The 20,174-nt window shown below is 34.2% G+C and overlaps 1 protein-coding gene and 1 long non-coding RNA gene across 2 annotated transcripts in view; both read left to right on the top strand.

Moving 5' to 3' along the window:
* The first annotated feature begins 125 nt into the window (after nucleotides 1-125).
* LOC123629845 lies at nucleotides 126-4,931 on the top strand. Its single transcript, XR_006732316.1, has 3 exons — nucleotides 126-162; nucleotides 2,604-2,697; nucleotides 4,892-4,931. It is a non-coding gene; the product is annotated as an uncharacterized LOC123629845 (long non-coding RNA).
* Nucleotides 4,932-8,265: 3,334 nt separating this feature from the next.
* LOC123629840 (ankyrin repeat domain-containing protein 26-like) overlaps nucleotides 8,266-20,174 on the top strand; it is a 46,110-nt gene continuing 34,201 nt past the window's right edge. The window contains exons 1-4 of the mRNA XM_045539220.1: nucleotides 8,266-8,434; nucleotides 15,924-15,957; nucleotides 16,233-16,305; nucleotides 18,820-19,033. Of these exons, the coding sequence (XP_045395176.1) occupies nucleotides 8,304-8,434; nucleotides 15,924-15,957; nucleotides 16,233-16,305; nucleotides 18,820-19,033 (452 nt within the window). The 5' untranslated portion in view covers nucleotides 8,266-8,303. The remainder of the gene's footprint in view (nucleotides 8,435-15,923; nucleotides 15,958-16,232; nucleotides 16,306-18,819; nucleotides 19,034-20,174) is intronic.

Below are 20,174 nucleotides of genomic sequence, written 5' to 3'. Positions count from 1 at the left end.
TTTTATTGAGATAAAAATGAATGGTGATAGACTTGTATATGTATTTAAAATGTATGATAAAAATGTTCTCATGAGTGTATCTGTGAATACCATTTTATAGACAAGATGTCTGCATTAAAGCCTGGAAAAAATGAAGGTGCAGAATCACCTCAGGATTTGGAGGTACTGTCTATTGTTGTTGTTATTTTAAAATATAAGTATCAAATGATGTTAGAACCTAAAAGGAAATGTTTAGACTTTATGTTCTCACCTCTGTTTATACCTGTAAAGAGTTAGTTTCTTGTATTTTCAGCTCACAATTAACAAATTGGTTATTGCATAGTACAATTCTTCTCACCTGTGGGATTCATTTAAGAAGCTACTATAGTATAGTGCAACAAAATAAAGCTTAGAAAAGGAATCAGTTTGGGTTCTCAACTTAGGTTTTTCTACAACAAAAGAATTATTCCAGGTCAACTTATGATCAAATGAATCATTCTATGTTATATGTGGGTGTGTAAAAGTCCTAATGATACTCAGAGAGAAACTGTTTCAACGATTGTCTTTTCCAACGTGGAACTTAAAAAGATAATATCTGCAACTTGAAGGTGTTCGTATAATTGGGTTGTTAAGTATAGATCTGCAAACAACATTTCCAGACAAGGAAAAGTATGGGAACAGTAAATATGTAGGACTATAGTAACAACAGTTCAGTTTAGTGGTGTTTTAATAAGTAGAATTCATTTTTAAAAATAGAAGCCATTGGATATTTTTGTGGCATCCATGTTTGTACTAGTGTCAGCATAATATAATGACAGTGTACATTGAAGTGACAACTGTGGAAAGATATGGGAAGGGTCTGATGATAGAACAGCTGCTGCACAGTGGTACCAGCACTGAGTGGAAGCCAGAAGACATGTTAGTGTCCTGGTGCTGTCGCTTAGTAGCCATGCAATCTTGAAAAAAATGAATGATTTATCCTATTCAGATATCAGTGACCTTCTTCATAAATATGGTACTAACATCTATTCCTTAAGTACGCGCAATGAACAAATGTGGTAAGAAACATAAAAACATTTTGTAAACTGGAGAGAGTGTTTATACAAATGAGGGACCAAATGATTACACTGATACTCACTAACTTAATGAATGCTGAAGGTACTTTTTGCAAACCAGAAGGCAGTAGTCCTAAGAAAAGAATGGAAGTTATAGCAAGCATATGGATTCCTAATTTTGGTTATGTTCAGTTTCTCAGCAGACTATTACCAGAGATGTCCTGTGGGAATATAGTGATTTGATGCTTGAGACCTTCCTGATGGGATTTTACATGTTTTGACGTTGATTAAATGTCTGTTATTGAGTACCAACTACATGCTGGGAAGTAAGACACTGAATATACAAGATGAGGGAATATGCTATAGGGGTAGGAAGAGAAAAATAAGTAAACAACAAAGAGCTATAGGTCATTATAAGTTCTGCATATAAGGAAAACAGAGACTGGTTAGAAAATATTGAGGTAGTTTGTAGTTAGGATGGGGATGGAAATGTGAATAGAATTCTGTAGTCAGAGAATATCTTTCTGAGGGTGACATTTACATCGCCGACTTTCACATGACTAGGAATGAGCAAGCTACGTGAAAGTCTAGGAGGAGGACATTCTGGATGGAGAGATGAGTGGATCACATCTCTTCATTTTACCCTTAACATCCTGGAATGACCAGGAAGCAGGAAATGGGACAACCACCATCCTACTCAATTATTATTAAGTATAGAAAAAATGTACAAATAAGTGTCCAGCACCATTTAGATGCTTTATGAATAAATATTCTTATAATTCTCTCTTCATTAAGGTTTGCTATTCTTTTTTGCGGTTTTCTTTTTAATTGGGAAAGAGTTACATATACTTTACTTTGTGTATCTCTAATATTTGTTTGCTTTACCTTGTACATGTGTAACATTTCCTTGGTTTTATTGAAATATGACATAAAGATATGTTTTTTTACTACTCCATCATTTTATTCATCCGTTTATACTATCAGTAAAAACTTTATTAAAAAATATTTAGATATTTGCAAGCCCTTGTTTCCAAAATGATGCAGCTTGTTAAATGTGCTGTTCTTCCTGAACTTGACATACTCTGATGTTTGTTATCATGCTAAGTATCTTATTTTAACACTAAACATTTCGAAGGTTAAAATTATTCTAAATATTTAATTATGTAATTATTATAGTAGGTGTATTGTATGTATGTATATATATTAAATACTCTTCTTATTTTTGGTGGGGATTGTAAAGTACAATCAGGTATTTTGAAGTTACTTCCTTGTTGAAATGTGCATACCCATTAATATTTTGTCTGTGACTATATTGCCTTTTTCCTCCATTCTTGGTTTTCAGAGTCAATAGCCAGAAATAGATAAAAGGTAACCTTGAGCTGGATAACATTTGTGAAGTTCCCTGTACAAATGTTTTGGTTTTTCAATACATAATTCTCTTATTTTTAAGTCTAATTGCCTTTACAATAGGAAATTCAGGTAGTTTTAAGAATATGATTGGAAAATTTTGATGGAATTCATTATTTTTATTTTTTAATTGAAACTTATTATTGATATTAATTTTAACAGAATGTCTCCACGAATCTCCCACAGAAGTATGGTGGTGATTTACGGTGGGCTGCAGTTCACAAACAAGAATACACCATAAATGGACAAGTAGAAGGTAAGAACCATATTTTATTAAAAGAAAATCATTTAACAGACTGTTTATTTAAAAACATGTACACTGATACATTCTAAAATCCAAAGAATATCATCAAGCATCAAGAAGCAGGCATATGTAATGGAGGGTGGTCAAATAAAATAATTCTTCAGAAAAAGGAAGAGCAGAGTGTTTGAAATGTGGGAAGCATATAAAGTGAGCTTCCAATACCAGAGTGTGTCAGAGAAGTATAGCAAACATTTCTCACTCTTCTTATCTCCCTCACTGTTGGGAAGGCACTAAGGATTGAGGCACCTAAACCTGCAGCACTATCTTTTCTATACGATAGAGGAATAGAAGCATATGTGGTCAGCTGTACACATGCATAATTTAATGTGGTTTGAAATGTTCTTACTTCATAGGGTAGAATTAGTACTGCTCAAGATAAAAACTTTGGAGAGAAGAAGAGAATAGGGTCAGTTATTGAGAGATGAGGGAAGATAGAGGCTGATAAGCAGCCCATTAGAAACATTATGACTTGTAATACAATTTCATTTGTGGGGACATGATAGGGAGGAACATGAGGCTAGATTCCAAAAGGGTCAGTTCAGGTAGAGGAATGTGGAAGTACACTCAGTGTAGACCAGAGCGTCTCAAACTTTCATCAATCAGCTGTGTTAAAAATGCACATTCTGAGTCAGCAGCTCTGGGATTCTGCATTTCTAGTAACTTCTCAGCTGATGCTCCTGCTGGTGGGCCTTGGGTATAGACTTCTTTTTAGAGAAATCTGGAAGAAGAGCCATTGGATAACAGTTTAAGACGCTACAGGATCAGGGGGAAACATTATTTTGTTATCATTTCTGAGCATGTTTGTAGCCAGAGGGGAAGGAGCCAAGTGATGAGGAAGGAGAAATTAGAGATGTGAGGTACTACCGCTAAATGAAGAGGAAAGATGTGGTGGGAATAATAAATCAAAGATGTTGAAGGAGGAGAATAAGGGGCACAGATCTCTACATGACTGCTGTAAAGGAAGAAAGATTGTGAGGGGTGAAGGAGGGAGGAATGAAAGAAGTTAGGAAGGTGATTTTGGAGTTGATGAGGAAACTTGGGAGCACTTCAGATGACTTCATTATATTTACACTCAAACAGAAGCTTAGATTCTTGCTACTTTAAAGGTTAGTGGAAGCAGGAGGGAGTGCTAGAATTGGGGTGAACAATAGTAATTTATTTTTCCTCCCCATAGCTGTCAGACAGCAAATATACATGTTGCATTAATATTAGTTAATCAAATGAGATTAATTTGAATATAGAAGCATCAGCCGCTTTTTTAAGATAGCTAAATTTTTGGTAAGGTAATTGTTTCATAAAAGACTTTTAAAGACTACTTGGTAACCAAACTAATTTTAAAAAGAAAAAAAATTACAGAGTTCATCCTTGAATACTAAAATTGTTATTTCAATATAGAAAATTTATTATACATTGTTTCTTAGATGTGGTGTTAAGGCTTTTTGTATGTGTGTGTATCAAGAAAGTTTAAGATGACTAACCCAGAGGATACAAGAAATGTAGGCATACCAATAGCCCATATAACTAATGAAAAAGGTGAATATTTTCATTAACTAGCATTCTACAAATGAATCCAAGCTGATCAGTTCAGAATAGTTTTTCCGATGAAAGATGAATTATGCTCTCAACTGCATTGCAGCTGAGTACTTCTAAATCGTGGGACAAATTGAAGAACATGATAACTAATTATAGTATAATGGTACAAATAATTCTGCTGGGTTGTGTTACAGATATGCTGTAGCATTCTCCCATCAGTTTTGATGGTTACCCTCTCAGGGTCATGACTTTCTCCGCTGATTAATGATCCCTTTTCCCCTCATCAATCAGCATGTTCACACAGATCTATGGCCACTTTCCTCTTCAGTTAACAGACATAGCTAATAGTTAATAGAATTTGTGAGTGAATCTTTGAGATGTTGTATGCCTTGGACCAGGTGTCTCCCCAAGTGGTTTCTTGAAGCTTGGGTTTTTTTTCTTTTTTTAATTAGAAATATTTCTTAAAGAAGTAAGTATTTCATCATAGATTTAGCTTCATTTAAACTCTAAATTTATACAATGAAAATTTTATTTTCTATCTATTTCTATAAAGACTGTCTTTTACCTCACTCTTCTAACTAATCCAATTTAATTCAATGTATGGATTTTTTAGCAGAAGAAGACCTAGAAGTGACATCAGAGAATGAGCAAGAGAGTCATGAAGGAAGTGAAAATAACCAGCCACCGGTATGTAAAGATTTAAATTTAAATTTCTGGTTTAACATAATTTTCTTCATTTTAATAACATCATTTTGCACTAACCTGTTAGAGTAAATAATCATTTACTATTTTATAATTTTATTTATTTATATTTTTATTTTTCCAATTTATTTATTTATTTTCATTTTTCAAAAAAATTTCAGAATATTATAGGTCTACAAACATTTTGGTTATGTGTAATGCCTTTGCATTGCCCAAGCCAGAGCTACAAGTGTGCCCATCCCCCATACAGTGTGCTATGCGCTCATTAGTTATGAGTTTACCTACCCCCATTTAAAGTAGTTATGCAACTGAAAATATTCTTACAATCTCTAATAACTTATAGCTGATGTTTACCTTGGAGTTGAGGCATATGTTTTTCCAAATTTTGTTTACTCTTCCATTTTTACAACTTCCTTACATGATAAAGAGGGTGACATCAAATATTGAATTATAAGCAATAGAAATTATGAGTAATTTAAGAGTGATGACCACTGAGTTGTATTCATGTCAAAGGAGTAACCATTGCCAGTGGTTCAGAATTTTCAGTTTTATGTTATCAATCATTAATGCCACGGTTAAAGATTTCTTCTGCCTTGTGGTCTCTAATTGACTTCATCATCTATGTCCAGGGTGAGAATAGGGTCATAAAGTCATCTGTACTGTCTGTTAAGGGACTCATATCTTTAAGAAGGGGTCCTTTGGTGTTAGGGTACAAACAACTTTCTAACTTGTTTTAATGTGGGAAATCATGAAATGTTATTATATTTTTAAATTCACTGTCATTAGGAGACTTTAGACTGTTAGTGGCCTCTGAATGGAGGTTTTTTCCAAGTTCTTGGTGTTAATCAGGAAAAGAATTTTAGGATGGACCATGAAAGTCAAGCAGGAAGCTTTATATTGAATGATTGAAAGCAACAGTGCACTCTCTCAAGAGTAAGAGAGTGGGCAGGCTTTGAAAAGAGCATCTGCATCAGGAGGAAGAGGTTTTTGGTGTTCTGAAGTCTTATTAATCGAGGGGAGGAGTATTTATGAGTAAGGGGCTGACTTTTGCTATGAATTTGGGTAGTAATTCCTAAAATTGGGTTTGCTCTCATTTTAATACTGTATATGGCTGTCTTTGAGCCATCATGGTGATTTCAAGGGTGGAGCAATTGTAAAACTCCAGTAATAATTGGCCTAAGTTCATGTAAAATGAGAGAAATCATAATGACAAGCCAGCTGAAGCTGGTTCTTGCCTATGGTTAACAGCCCCTCTAGTCAGCTCCTGTCTAAGGGTTATTTACTGTAACATCTGCTCCCACTTTGCAAGTCCCCACATGTGATCTCAGCCCTGTCTCTGAAACTTCTCTTCTAACAAGACTATATTAGAACTAGTCTTAAGCAGATTGTCCATCTAGATTCGTGACATTATCATCTTATGGTATATCATTTGAATTAACATTTAAGAAATTCCTTTTCTTTCTAATTGGTGTGTTGATTTTGGATCCTAATAATTAAAAGTGTGACACTCCCCAGTTAGCAATCTTTAGAAAAAGTACTTAAGTGCTACCCTTTCTACTTTCTCTTCATCAATTGCCTGATCCATTCTGATTTTCTACTTATAAAAGTTCATGGGTAAGATGGAGTTATCTAAAGATATAATTGTATATAGAAATAGATTTTATCTGTTATGTAAATGATAGGAGTTCAGAATATTTTTTTCATAATCATTATTCCTTAATCAACCTGTTTCTCCATCTCCAGTCTTCCAAGTGGCCTAAGGACTGGGAAGCTAATTCATTCATATGCCATATCATCTCAACAAGAATAAATGTAAAATAAGTTAATAAAAGTATGTAGTAAGGTCTAGGATTTTTTCACCCCCTAGTGACTTAAAGATGAATTGCATTGATTTGAACAATAAAATGAAAATACAGTGGGAAGGAAGCAGTGACTGAGAAGAGATAAATATGTGTCTAACCTTGAGATTTGCAACAAATATGCCCAGCCAAGTGAATCTGTTTAATGTGCTTTTATGTGTGCAAGATTCATCTATTTGATTCAAACTGTTGGAACTTAAAATTCCATCATAACCACTTTAAATATTATTGACCAGAAACATATATAGTTCCACATAGCTTTTAAAATCGCCACTCTCAAATGTTTGTGAAATCAGAATTTACATTATGTTGCAAATATGGTATAAGATTTGACAAGTATGATTTGATCATATGAGTAGAAAAATCCCCAGCCAAAAATACAGTATTTGACTCCAAAATGGAAAGGTGAGTTCTGTATGTTGAGTTTTAAAGCTACACAAAAATCTAGAGATACTCTTTTTTAAATGTCGATGTAGATGAGGCCTGCCCCCCAATTAAGGCATTTAGTTATTTTGCCAAAGTCAGACAGTTAATTTATCTGACTAGTTTTTGACTAGTTTAATCTTGTAATTTACCTGATTCAGCATGATGCAATTCCACTATCTCTTTTTCTTTTTTTGTCAGAAATTGCTAGGTAATGCCACTTTAGGAGCTTTGAATGAATCATTTAATCTTTCTCGGTTTTACTCCAGTTATCAGTAGGTGAAGGAGCTAAAATAGATAATTACTTTATACTGTACATCCTCCAACTGTAAAATTGTATGGCTACTGAATGTGAAATTTGGGAAGCATCTCATTTTTCAGGACTCCACACCAGCAACTGAGCACTTGCACTCTGCTCCTTGTGTGGTGACAAACTTGGTTCATATACATTTGTGTGTATCTTCGTCTTTTGATATTTCTCTATCCAAATGAAAAAAGAATGATAAACGGCAGCGTCAAAAGATTAACTTGGTGCAGAAAAGGGAAAGCTTTCTCTCTGTTCCTGAAGCCTTACAATATTGCATCCTCTAAATCTGGCCATTTAACGTAAAATCCAGGTGATAAGACAGAAGAAGACGTGATTTATGTCTTTGTCTTTTTCTTTCTGTCTCTGCCAGTCAAATGGGGGTGGAAATTCCTATTATCCAGAGAAGAGTGGATGTGAATAACAGCAAAAAATTAAGAAGGGCCCTTTTAGAAATTTGGGAAAATTCTGTTTCATTCACTCAAACAGAAATGAAGTAGACTTTATAAAAATTTCAATAATACCATAATAATTATAATTATATGGTAATTATGTACAATAATATTCAAGTAAGCACACAATATTTAATGATTAAAAATATGACAGTTAAGGTGAGTCAAGGGATAAAATCAATGAAAAGAGAAAAAGTTATTTTTATTGATAAGGTAATAACAATTATTCGTACTATCAAGCTTTCATTAAAGGTTGAAGAAAAGGAGAAGCACAAAAGCAATAAAATGGCAGCATCAGAAAACCTATGTGATGGTGCTGGTGATGACAGTGACAATGACGCATTACTTCAAGAAAGAAAGAGTAGAAAAACTGACAGTTGGCAATTTCCTAGGATGGAGAATGAAGTGTGTGATAGGTAAGCCTGTAGCAATATTTAACAGTAGATAATTTTATTGTGCTATACAATTAATTCTAATTGGACTAATATTCATGATTAACAAATTTTATGCTTTCTGTAGGTATATTCAGCCTTGCTCGGTGATCAGAAAAATGTGCATTAATGATGTAACATATTTTCCAATGATACTGGCATTTTATTAAAAGATTAGCAGTGTTGGCAAATGTGAGGAAAATGCATTTTGATACACTGTTGGTAAATAAAATTGACAAATCCTTTTTGAAGTGTAATTTAGTAGCATGTATCAACACTTCAAATATGTCACTCCTTTGGCCTACCAGGAACTTAGGATCTGGGACTAGATGCTGCAGGAAAACATGACTTGTAGAAACACATGTAAACACATACGAGTTAAGGACATTTATTCTATATTGTATATAACATACAAGAAGCCAATATATTCATAAAATAGATAGCCTATGTATGTCAAAGATCTATAATATATGTGTGTTCAGAATATTTATACAAGTGTGTTACGTGCATACATGTATATGCATGTTAAAGATAGTTACTGTAACATCATCATCTCAAAAACTTCGAGGTAGTCTACATACCAATCAAGAAGGAAATAGTTACATTGTCATGTCCATATAATAATGTCATATGCAACCATTTAAACAACAAAGTTAGATCTGTAGTGTACTGATTACTTCACAATTGATGGATATTTAAAGCATATAGTTTGATGACACATCTTAAGCAAATTATGTTAGAATTCTTGTAATATCTGCTGAGGTTCAAAAGGATGCTGCATGCTACACTGCAGCTCTACCTTGTTCCCAACAGAATTGCTAATTATTGATTTGTTGGGGTTTTGTTCTCAATGCATGAGTGCTCACCTGCTGGATCCTCACATTAATCCAGATATTGCCAAGGGATTGCATATCCATATCCCATATAAACATTTTCATATTTTGGGTAAAACTTACTAAAATACATCAAAGGATCTTTAATCTACTAACCAGGTATTGGCCACCTCATTCTGTAGAAAGCCAGATAGTAAATGATTTAGGCTTTTTGAACCACAGGGCCTCTGTTCATTGTAGTCCACAAACTGTGATAGACAGTAAATAAATAGACATGGTGGTGTCCCAATTAAACTTTACTTATGAAAACAGGCAGCGGGCTTGACTTGGCCCCAAGACACTAATTTGCTGACCCCCGTGCCAACACCAAGGTGCTGCTAATGTGGTGAATCTTCTTTGTAAAGATAGCCTGAATTCATGGCATTAACCTTCCTTTTAAATATATGTCAATATGCATCATACCGTATTTTCTACAGTGACTTTATATGTTACAAACATTCAGTTTAAAAATGAGATTATTTTGTGCATTTACCCCTTTTATTCCTGTCCTTGAATCAGTATTTTAGTATGAGTGATTGCTTTCTATATTTGATGAGTATAAAATATCCTGCAATTGGATGATGTTTCTAAAGGCAAAAATACTACTTTTGAATGTTTTGGTGTTTCTATGGTCTTTTTTATAAGTATGGGCAAAAGTATAAGCAAAAATCAGCTTATATGATCTAGAAATGTTCATAGGATCTTGTAATTCTATAATTTTTGTGAATTTATTCTTTAATACCTTGGTCTGGCGTTTTTTAAAATGCCATATGTATACAATTTGGAAACATTTAAAGTGTGAAAATATACTATATAATTATTTTATAGTGATTGAAATATATAGCTAAACAAGAAGAACATTAGAGCGTCCATGATCATGCCACTTAGGTATGATGGCCTTGAAAAAACTGCCTAGTGTCTGCACATGGACTTGAATTTCTTTGCCATTCACTCTTGAACTCATTCCAGCAATTTTCACTCCCACCTCTAGTGCAAAATTGGTTTTCTCAAAGTTCCCACTGATTTTCACTTTAATAAATCTAGATATAATTTCTGAGACCTCATTTTACTCACTCTGTCAGCAATCTTTTCTCCAGTGAAAAACTCTCTCCTCCATAATCCCTTTTACCCTTGACTTTCAGTATATCACTCACTCACCTGGTTTTTCCTCCTTCTTTTCTAGTTCATCCATCTTAGTCTGTTTTGTGTGTTCATCCTCACACCCCACCTTTCGCACATTAAAGTGTCCCAGGGCTCAGTCCTCAGGCTTCTTTCTCATGACTTTTACTACCTTGTGTGTGCTAATGATTTTCTTAATTCCAGACCTATAGACAAAACTGCCTACTTGACCTCCCTCTTTGGTTAGCTATTAGGTATCACAGCTTACGAGGTCCAAAATTGAGCTATTGATGTTCTTTCTTATACCTCACCCTCATCATGGAGTCTTTCCTACTGGAGTTAATGGGAACTCTTTCAGTTACTCTGGCAAAAACCTTGGTGTAATCCTTGACATCTCTCTCTCTCTCATTCTCTCTTTTTTTCTCCCTCTCTGTCTCTGACATCTCATACCAAATCTGTCAGCAAATCTTGTCAGGTCTTCCTTCAAAATAGATGCAGAAACCATTCACAGATTGGTGAAGCCACCACCAATGTCTAAGCCACCACCATCTGCTGTCTAGATGAGTGTAACGCACTCCTAAATGGTCTTTTTTTTCTAGTCCTCTTTCCATCAATGCTTAACCCAGTGCTCATATTAAAACAAGTCAGAGGATGTCATTCCTCTGCTCAGAACATCCCAATTGCCTCCCATTTCAGTCAGAGTATATGTCACCATTCTTCTTAATACCTAAAAGGAAGCACATGATCTGATCTTTAGTCCCTCTGCCTTAATTTTCCATTTTTTTAAATCCCTTTAGCTCTGCTACTGCGTCATTGAACTTCTCACTATTCCTTAAACTCTACAGGCACACCTCTGTACTTGGCAGTTCTGTCTATTTTAAATGGTTTTCCTCAGAAATCTTTCTGGCCTCCTTTTGTCTATTTCTTCAGTTCTTTCCTTAACAACTGTTTTCTCAGCAAGGCTTTTTCTAGACATGCTAACATTTCCACCATGCCTCTTCTCCGACACATAAACATTTCATTATCCTGCTTTACCTTTTCTCCTCTAACATATGATGCAGTTTGCCCAGCTTTTCTGTTTACTGTCATTGTGTGTTTCCTTCACTCTCATGATAGGACTTTTGCATGTTCACTGCCATACCCCTGTGTCTGGAAAACAGCCTAGCATGTAATGTCATAAGGATCTACTCCATACACTTGTATTAACTGAGTGTATGGAGTTTACCCTGTGGGTATTGTTTTAATCATTAGACTAAATCTCATTTAAAAGTGTGACATGGGTTCATTGTGACAACTTTACCTAGCGGTTATGCATTTTTGAATTCTTACGTACACTTTAATAAGCTATATTCTGTATATTTATTTGTTTTCATTTAGGGAGAAAAGCCCAATAATGTGTTTACTCAGTATTTACTCTTTTACTGTAATGATGATTGTTTTACATATGGTAAGACAGATCAAAGGAATTGCAAACTTCATTTGTGTTTATTAAGAAAAGTAAAATATAAGTGAGGTAATTTTAATGGACTTAACAATTCTTTCCAAAGAATGGTGAGCCTTCAATATCTGAAATAAGAAGATGAAGTTGGAATTTATTGCTTTCTCTAGTAAGAGAGCTATGCTGGTGAGGCAGTTTCTTCCGACAGAGCAGTTGCTGATCTTACACAGGGTTTTGGGAAGAGTGGCATTGAAGGACTGGCAGCCTTTCAGAGGAATATGTGGGTTGACATCATCTGTACTAGCATGGTTATTTGAGTGACACAGTGGTTGAGTGCTGGGCACTCCCAGGCATGTTTATTGGAATGAGTTTGTGTCTGACTGGCTGTCTCTCAGAAGCAAGTGGCTGATACTGATTGGTGAATGAGGCCAGTGGTCACTGATGGATTGACTAGATTTAAAACTACTTGGGGGTGGCTATTTGTTACCATGGCTACAGATCAGTCATTTTCTAAGTGTGAGGACCAGACATTTTGTGTTGAAATCAGCCTTCTATCAACTATGTTCAAAATGAAAACTATTTGTTATTCTAGAATCGTAAACTTATTTTGCAGTTTGAGTCAAGAGCAGTTGTTTGATAATTGCTCTCAGGAAGATTTCTCCCCAACCCCCTTTTCTTTCTGGCCTGCTTAGTCTTAAACAGAACAGTTATCTACATGATTCATTTTATAGCTGTTACTTTTGTTTTTGTTTTTGATATATTTAAAGGCTCATGCTCAACTCCTAACATAATCTCCTGTGGGAAATTTTGGTTTCTTTGTAAATTCATATACGTATATGATAGTGATTTTCTTACACATGTGTTTATTCCACAAAAAAGTAAATACACTTTTCTGTTGGTATATCTTACTATTTACATTAGAATTAGCTAGGCTAAAAGTATATAAAAGTCAAAAAATTATTTTATTTTCAAACAAAATTATAATTCATCACAATATTACCATTTATAAATCCTATATAGAATGATATATAGGTATTCTAAAAGTAAGGATTTCCCCTAAGATATTTGCCGATTTCTTACATTCATGTTATGTGTGCTTCATGCTATTTTATAACTTTTGAAGTGAAACATTGTCATATTTAAACAGAAAACCAAAAATATAGCACAAATCTAATTATTGCTCCTATGCCTAAGAATCATTTCTTGTAGGCAGTGAGCTCCCAGCTTTCAGTGTAGGATTCAAGGTCAGCGTAGCGTTCACCTCTCAGCATTTGCTTCTATGTATTTTACACTTTTCCTTTCAAGTTCCTAAGAAACACCTAGACACCCTGTGCCTCATCTTGGTACTCACATTCTTTCCTTAAGTTGGTTGGCTTTCTCCTACTTTTTGCCTGGTGAGCTTCTTTTATGTATTTTGTCTGTTCTGTGAAGCCTTCCCTGGGCTCATGTAGAACTTTTCAAAAAGATTCAGTCTTGTGTATCACATTGTATCATAACTGCATTTGACCTTTTTTTTTGAAGCAAGGAATATGTATTTCTTTGCATATTGTTGGTGCTTCATAATATTTTTTTAAATTAATAAGTGAATTGAAATGGAGAAGATGTAGAAGTTTATAAAAAATTCCCTTTTATATATTGTCAATAGAATTATTAGAAAACATTATCTCTTTTATGTGTTTGTTTTAAAGTACTGGTCCTGCATTGCATATAAGGGAAGTAAAGAAAAATGAAAATGAAAAACAGACCTCAAACAAATCTGTGATGAGCAGTGTATGCGCAGGCCAGTTTAGTACCTGGAGGTGTGAATGATGACAGCGCCTGAAGTGAAATAGAATGAAGGAACATAAAATCTATAAGTCCTTTATGTCCTTGTAAAAGAATGTCAGCAGTGATTACTTTTACTGGAAATAGAATAGTGTTGTCTGCCAAAACTAGAGAATGCTCAACTGTATCCATGCTGTGAAATGATTGATTAAGATGAGGACAAGTGAACTTGGACAAGGAGTAGAGCAGTAGTTTCTTTTTTTTTTTTTTTTGTATTTTAAGCTAAGTATTATTATTTTTCATTTCAAAATATTAAGAGAGTACAAATGTTTTCGTTACATGGGTGGGTTTTGTAAAACTTGAGTCAGGGCTGTGAGTGTGCCCGTATCCTCTGAGCAGTGTTCAGTATACCCTTCAGGGCGGTCTGTGCCCCTTTCCCTATTTCCCCCTGCTTGATTTCCAATGACTTTTAGTTCCCTGTGTGTCTGTGTGTGCCCCTTAGTTAGTTGTAATTTATTATAGAGTGGATGGAACTAGAGACTATTGTCCTAAGTGAAGTAGCTCAAGAAAGGAGCAGTTTCAATAAATGGTTACCATGGAACCCTGACTGTAGTGGACAGCATGGACAGCTCTTGAGTGACATTTTCCTGGGAAAGGCAATGGAGAAATGGGTAATAACTGAAGAAGAATGTGGGATTCAAGGGAGTTTTATTTCTTTATTTTAAATTAGAAGCTTTTAGAGAATATATTTGTATGCTGTTGGAAATGACCAAGTAGAGAAGGAAATTTAATTTTGTTTACATGTCTGAGCACTAGAAACCTTCATACATTACGTTTTAAGCATTTGTAGTAAACTAATTGTCCTTAGAAGTTCTATTCATGTATGATTTTATAGTAGGATGTTATTTCTTCAGAACTGGTTCAGAAATGAAATTTTCTAATTGAATTAGAGATGCCAATGATGACTTAAAAATTAAACTGTAATAGATAGGATTTTTAAAAAGTGTAGTAAAAACACACAGACACTTAAGGCATATTTATTACAGTTTAAACATTCCTTTTTGACCATGTATATATTACAGTACCTTTGCCAGTAGCATAATAAATACCTACGATTTGGTAAGGTGCTCTAAAGTATCAGGTATATGTGTCAACTTTATAATTATTTAGATTGTGGGGAGGGCTTTCTTCATGTACAATAAAAAAGCAAACTATTATGATCTACCACAGATTATTACTTCTGGATTATAAAGTTCTAAAGTATAAAATAAAGTTTCATTGTACCAACAATGTCATTCACATGTATTACATGCTGAATAAGTATTTGTTGAATGCATGAATGAACAGTTGAATAGATAAATGAATGCTTGCTGATGACGTTCTGTAGAAAAAATAAATGTTTAGTTTATTAAAATAGGTTTCCAAAATTGGTTGAGTATAAAACCTTTTAAGAAAACATTTGTAAGGTTTAGAAATTATTATGTATGATTTTGGAAAGAAATGGAATGATAATATTGTTTCCTCTGCTATCATCTCACTTAAAACACTTAAAAATAAATGTTACTTTCACATCACATGGGGAAACCCATGCTTTGGAGTCAGAAACCTGGGTTTGAATGCTGGGTCTGCTACGGACAAGCTTTATGGGCTTGAGCAAGTTCTGTGGCCTTTCTGTGCTTAGCTTCTTCCTTTATAAAATACCTAATGTGTCACCTACCTCACAGGATTATGGTGAGGACAAAAATGAGTTTACCACATGCACAGTGCTTAAAAATAATGCATAGTATCTGCATAATAAGTTCGGAATGAGCTAGCTAATACCATCATGAGAAAAACGTTTCCCTCATATAAGGACATAAGTATGATTTCCCAAATAGGTTTCAGTGCCAGTAAAAGCTTGTTTTTAGTGAAAAGGAGAATAATCACAATAAAAATACCCTGATAGATTTCTTTCTATCAAATAATGTAGCTAAGATGTGTTTCCTTTTGTTTTGAATGTCAGAAAGCTTGATCTAAATTTAATTCTTTGTTATGATATTATTAATATATTTTCTGTATCTCTTCATATTACTTTCTATCATTTAAACTTCCTTGTAAAAATTATTATATTTTATATTGCCTGTAAATATAATTACCTGTAACATTTTGAAGAGGAGAAATAAATTTACATATGAATTTTATCATATAAAAATTAGACATTTATATATACAAAAGTTTTAGCTATTCTTTGTATTTCATATATTTATTGTTTCTCTGAAAGAAATTGTTTGTGTTTTTCCAGGCCTGCAAAGAAAACACCTAATGAAAAGAACAAGGTATTTAAAAATAAATTATCAAAAATATTGTTAGAATATGTATTATACAACATAAAATAAGAAAATAGTGGACATTTTGTTGTAAAGTCATTTGCTTTGAAAAAGTGGTAAGAAGCAGTAATCATCGATAAAGGTATCCTTCGAACAAAAATCCCTTTCTTTTAGAAGAACCTATGATTTTATTCATATAAAAGTTGGATAACTAGCACTTCTGTACATTTTTTTATGCTATGAGTATTTGGAGACATATTGAAGCAGTGTTATTTATTTTGTAGGTGAAAGAACAAATACAGTCTATGAGTGACCATGATGACTTAACTTGGTCATCTGCAACAGCCCCAGAGGATTGTGAGTTGCCTTCCTCTTACTATCAGCATTTTATCTTGCTTGTTGAACAGCTTGGAATGTATTGTAAAGGTAGAACCATTGTATAAATGTAAGACCTTCTTACGTATCCTAAGTAACATATATGTACCCATTGCTTAGCACGGCACCATACAGCACTGATGTGCTATAGTCACGAGTTCATCCCAGAAATATACTTTATGTTAATGTACAATTAGAACTAATGTATATTGTGCACTGTCAGCTGAAGAGTTATGATAATTCCACTGTGTTTTTCTCTGTGTGAATGGCATGCCCGGTCTTTTTGTTGACTCTGCTTCTCCTCCTACCTATAGCCAAGGGCAGGTTGCCATTAACTCCCACCTAGAATATTGGAATACACTTAAAACTGTTTTCCCTTCTACCCTAGCTGCCCAAACTGTGGTCTACTCTTCAACCATAATTATATATTTTGAAAACTCCAGATCTCATCATGGTCCTCCCTTGCTTAAAACGCAGCTATCACCTTTCATTGCTATAAGGTTAAAGATCTCAATTCTCCAGCATTATACTGCATAATTTTCTACCCTTCTTTCTCTCTGTGTTCCAGCCACCATCTTAGATGCTTGTCGCTCTAATCAATGGCTTTCATGAAGCATAATTAATATATGATAAAGACATAGATAAAATATACATTTTGATAATTTTGGACACATATGGAGACATTAAACCATCACCACTGTCAAGATAGTTAACATCCATCACTCACAAAAGTCTCCTCATGCCCCTTTATATTCCTTTATTAAGAAACTACTCAATTGTTTTCCAAAGTATTTGTACAGTTTTTCATTGCCATCAGCAGTATCTGACAGTTCCGGTTGCGCTGTATTGCCACAAACACCATGTTGTGCCATTTTTTAGAATTTTTAAATTTTAGGCATTCTGGTGGGTGTGTATTGTGCATATCACAATGGTTTCAATATACATTATCCTAATAACTAATAACCTTGAGCATCTTCCCATATGCTTACTTGCCATCTGTATGACTTCTTTGTGAACTATCTTTTTGGAGGTTTTTTAAAATATATTTTGGATACTTTTACTTTATTAACAATGTTTTTGTTTTTTTTTTTCTGCAAGGACTTTGTCCCAGTTTGTGGTTTAACTTTTCTTTCTGTTGGTAGTATCTTATAAAGAGAAAAAGTTTATAGTTTTAATGAAGTCCAATTTATCTATTTGTTCAATTATGGATTTTGATTTTCATAGCATGTCTAAAATGTCTTTGCCCAGCATAAGATCACAAAGACTTTCTACTGTGCTTTCTTCTGGAAGTTTTCTAGTTTTAGGGCTTATATTAATATTTGGATCTATGGTTCCATTTTGAGTTCATTTTTGGTTATTGATATTCAATTGTTCTGGCACCAGACGGTATCTTTCCAATTATATAATGGAATTTAATTATTTCAGTGATATTGTATAGTTTTCAGTGTATAGGTTTTCTTGATTTTACCAGTTTTATCTGTATTTCATTGTTTGATGAAGTTGTAAATATTTTTAAAATTTTAATTTGCTTGTTTTTTGCTAGTATGATTTTTTTCCCAGCCTGGCTCATGGGAATGGCCACTCTTCCTGGCTCTGTGTGAACACCAGGCATGGTTTCCTCTATTTCTTTTAGCTTTTCCCCACCCCCCACCCTTGGTTTAGGTAGTTTCCTAGCACACATGCACTGTTCGTTACTCTACTAAATACCCGACAGGGGATCTCTGCAGGTCTCCAGGTTTCTTTCCCTGTGCTATTCTCTCCTATCCAGTGTTCTGTCCTGTGATCTCTCTCTGCCTTGGTTTTACCAGACTCTCAGCTTCATCACCTCAACTCGGGGAGTCTGGGAGACTCTACCTGAGGTTTTTCCTCCCTCAGTCATGGCCTGGAACGTCTGTCAAGGCAGAGAGCTGAGGCATTCATAAGGCTTAGCTCACTTGTTTCCTTTCTTTCGGGGATCATGGTCTCCATTGCTTGAAGTCCACTGTCCTGAAAATCGTTGTTTAATGTGCCTTGTCTATTTTGTTCTGGTTGTTTCAGGTAAGAAGGTCAATCAGCACCTGTTCCTCCAACTTGGCTGGAAGCAGATTGCAGTGGAGCTTCAGCCCAGGCTGTAGAGTGGCTGGAATGTTTTCCTTCTCCCTTTGCTCAACTGCTTCCTTTCATCTTCTGTTTTTCAGTGTTGCCATCCCTTCCTCAGAGACAGTTCGCTGGGCTCAGTGTAGATCAGTTTTTCTTAAGTGCTCATAGAACTCTCTTTACTTATAGCGTCTATCTGAATTTATAATTGTCTTTGTTCCTGACCACACTTAAAGTATTTAAATAAGAACAGAGGTCTTATCTGTTTTATCTTCAGAGCTGGGTGTAAGGTCCTCCACATTGCAGGCCCTCGCTATATATTTGTTCATTGTATGAATGAGTGACTGTTAAATGTGCAGTCCTTTATATCCCAAAAGTACTCATGTATTTTATATCTTTATTGTTTTCTCCCTAATACAGATTTTGTTATCCTATTGAAAATGCAAGATGCCATTCTTTCCCAGCAAAGATTAGTAGAACTTAAAGGCAATGAGTGTGAAAGACTCACAATAAAAATTGGAAAAATGGAAAACGAGGTTAGCATTCTGCAAGATGAGCTCTATGAAGCCAAAAAAATAATGTCACAGTTAAATTATGAAAAAGCCGTATGGGAATGTGAACTCTCTACTTTGAGGTATGACATCCTAGTTTTAAAGAAATGTTTGCATGTACTGTTTACTTCACACTAAAGATCTACAGGGGAATTTGAGTAATTGCTACTTCCATTCTGGGGTTTAACAGGGGTAAAATCTGTGATGTTGTAGAGTGTGAAATTCTTCAAAGTAAGACAGTAAGTTATAAACTGTGAATATGTCTACTAATAAACAAATGCATATTCTTTTACTTCTTAATGCTAATGGCTACATAGAAGTCTAAAATTTGGAAATCTCATTATTCCAGAAATTATGTTTTGAATTTTAAAATTTTCTGTATTATAATCAATGCTACAAGGAACAGCTTTGATATAAATATTTTCCTACATTTCTAACTATTTACTTTGAATAATTTCTTCAATGTAGAATTTTTGGTGAAAGTATAGGAGCTTTTAAAGAAAGATCTTTGATCAATATTGATATTTTTTTCTCAAGAAACTTCATATTAATTTACAATTGAACAGAATGTGAAATGGCCATTTTTCTCAACCCAGAATGAATTTTAAAAATTTTATATGCTTTTATTCTGAATATGCATGGAACAAAAAGTAACATGGAACATAATTACGGATTTGTTTCTTCAACATCACTCTCTCATACAGAGATAAAGTTAATTCAGAGTTCTATGTTAAAATACATATTATCCTATGTTATTTAATTAAATATTAGATCTTCTCTTGTTCCAAAGCAGATTTTAAAATTTTTTATGAAATATAAAATAATGAGCAAGATACACTGAACATGTTACCAAACAAAGAAATGCAAAAGGTGTGGGGTAATAGATACTGGACTCCTTAGGCTGTTCCTGGATCATGGTAATCTGTAGATACATGTTCTGTGAAAGACATGGGAAGGTGCTCTCCTACACGGTAAATTATTGTTAGGGATACCTGCAATATGTCATGAAGTTGACAATTTATTTCTACTGAATGTCTAAGCTTGTTTATAAACAGCGACTTTTTAAAACTTAGTTAACTTGAAATGATCTGCCCTAATTGAGGGGTAATTATGACTGTGTGAAAACAAGGAAACTTTCAACTTGTATCTTTAGTGGATCATTGCCAGTATTCTTTTCCATAATATTTACCAGAGGTACTAGTAACACAAACTTATCAGTTAGCA

This window comes from Lemur catta, unplaced genomic scaffold (assembly GCF_020740605.2).
Source record: "Lemur catta isolate mLemCat1 unplaced genomic scaffold, mLemCat1.pri scaffold_53_ctg1, whole genome shotgun sequence".
NCBI classification, from domain to species: Eukaryota; Metazoa; Chordata; class Mammalia; order Primates; family Lemuridae; genus Lemur; species Lemur catta.
Note: the sequence above shows the minus strand (reverse complement) of the source record. Positions and strands in the feature narration are given on the sequence as shown.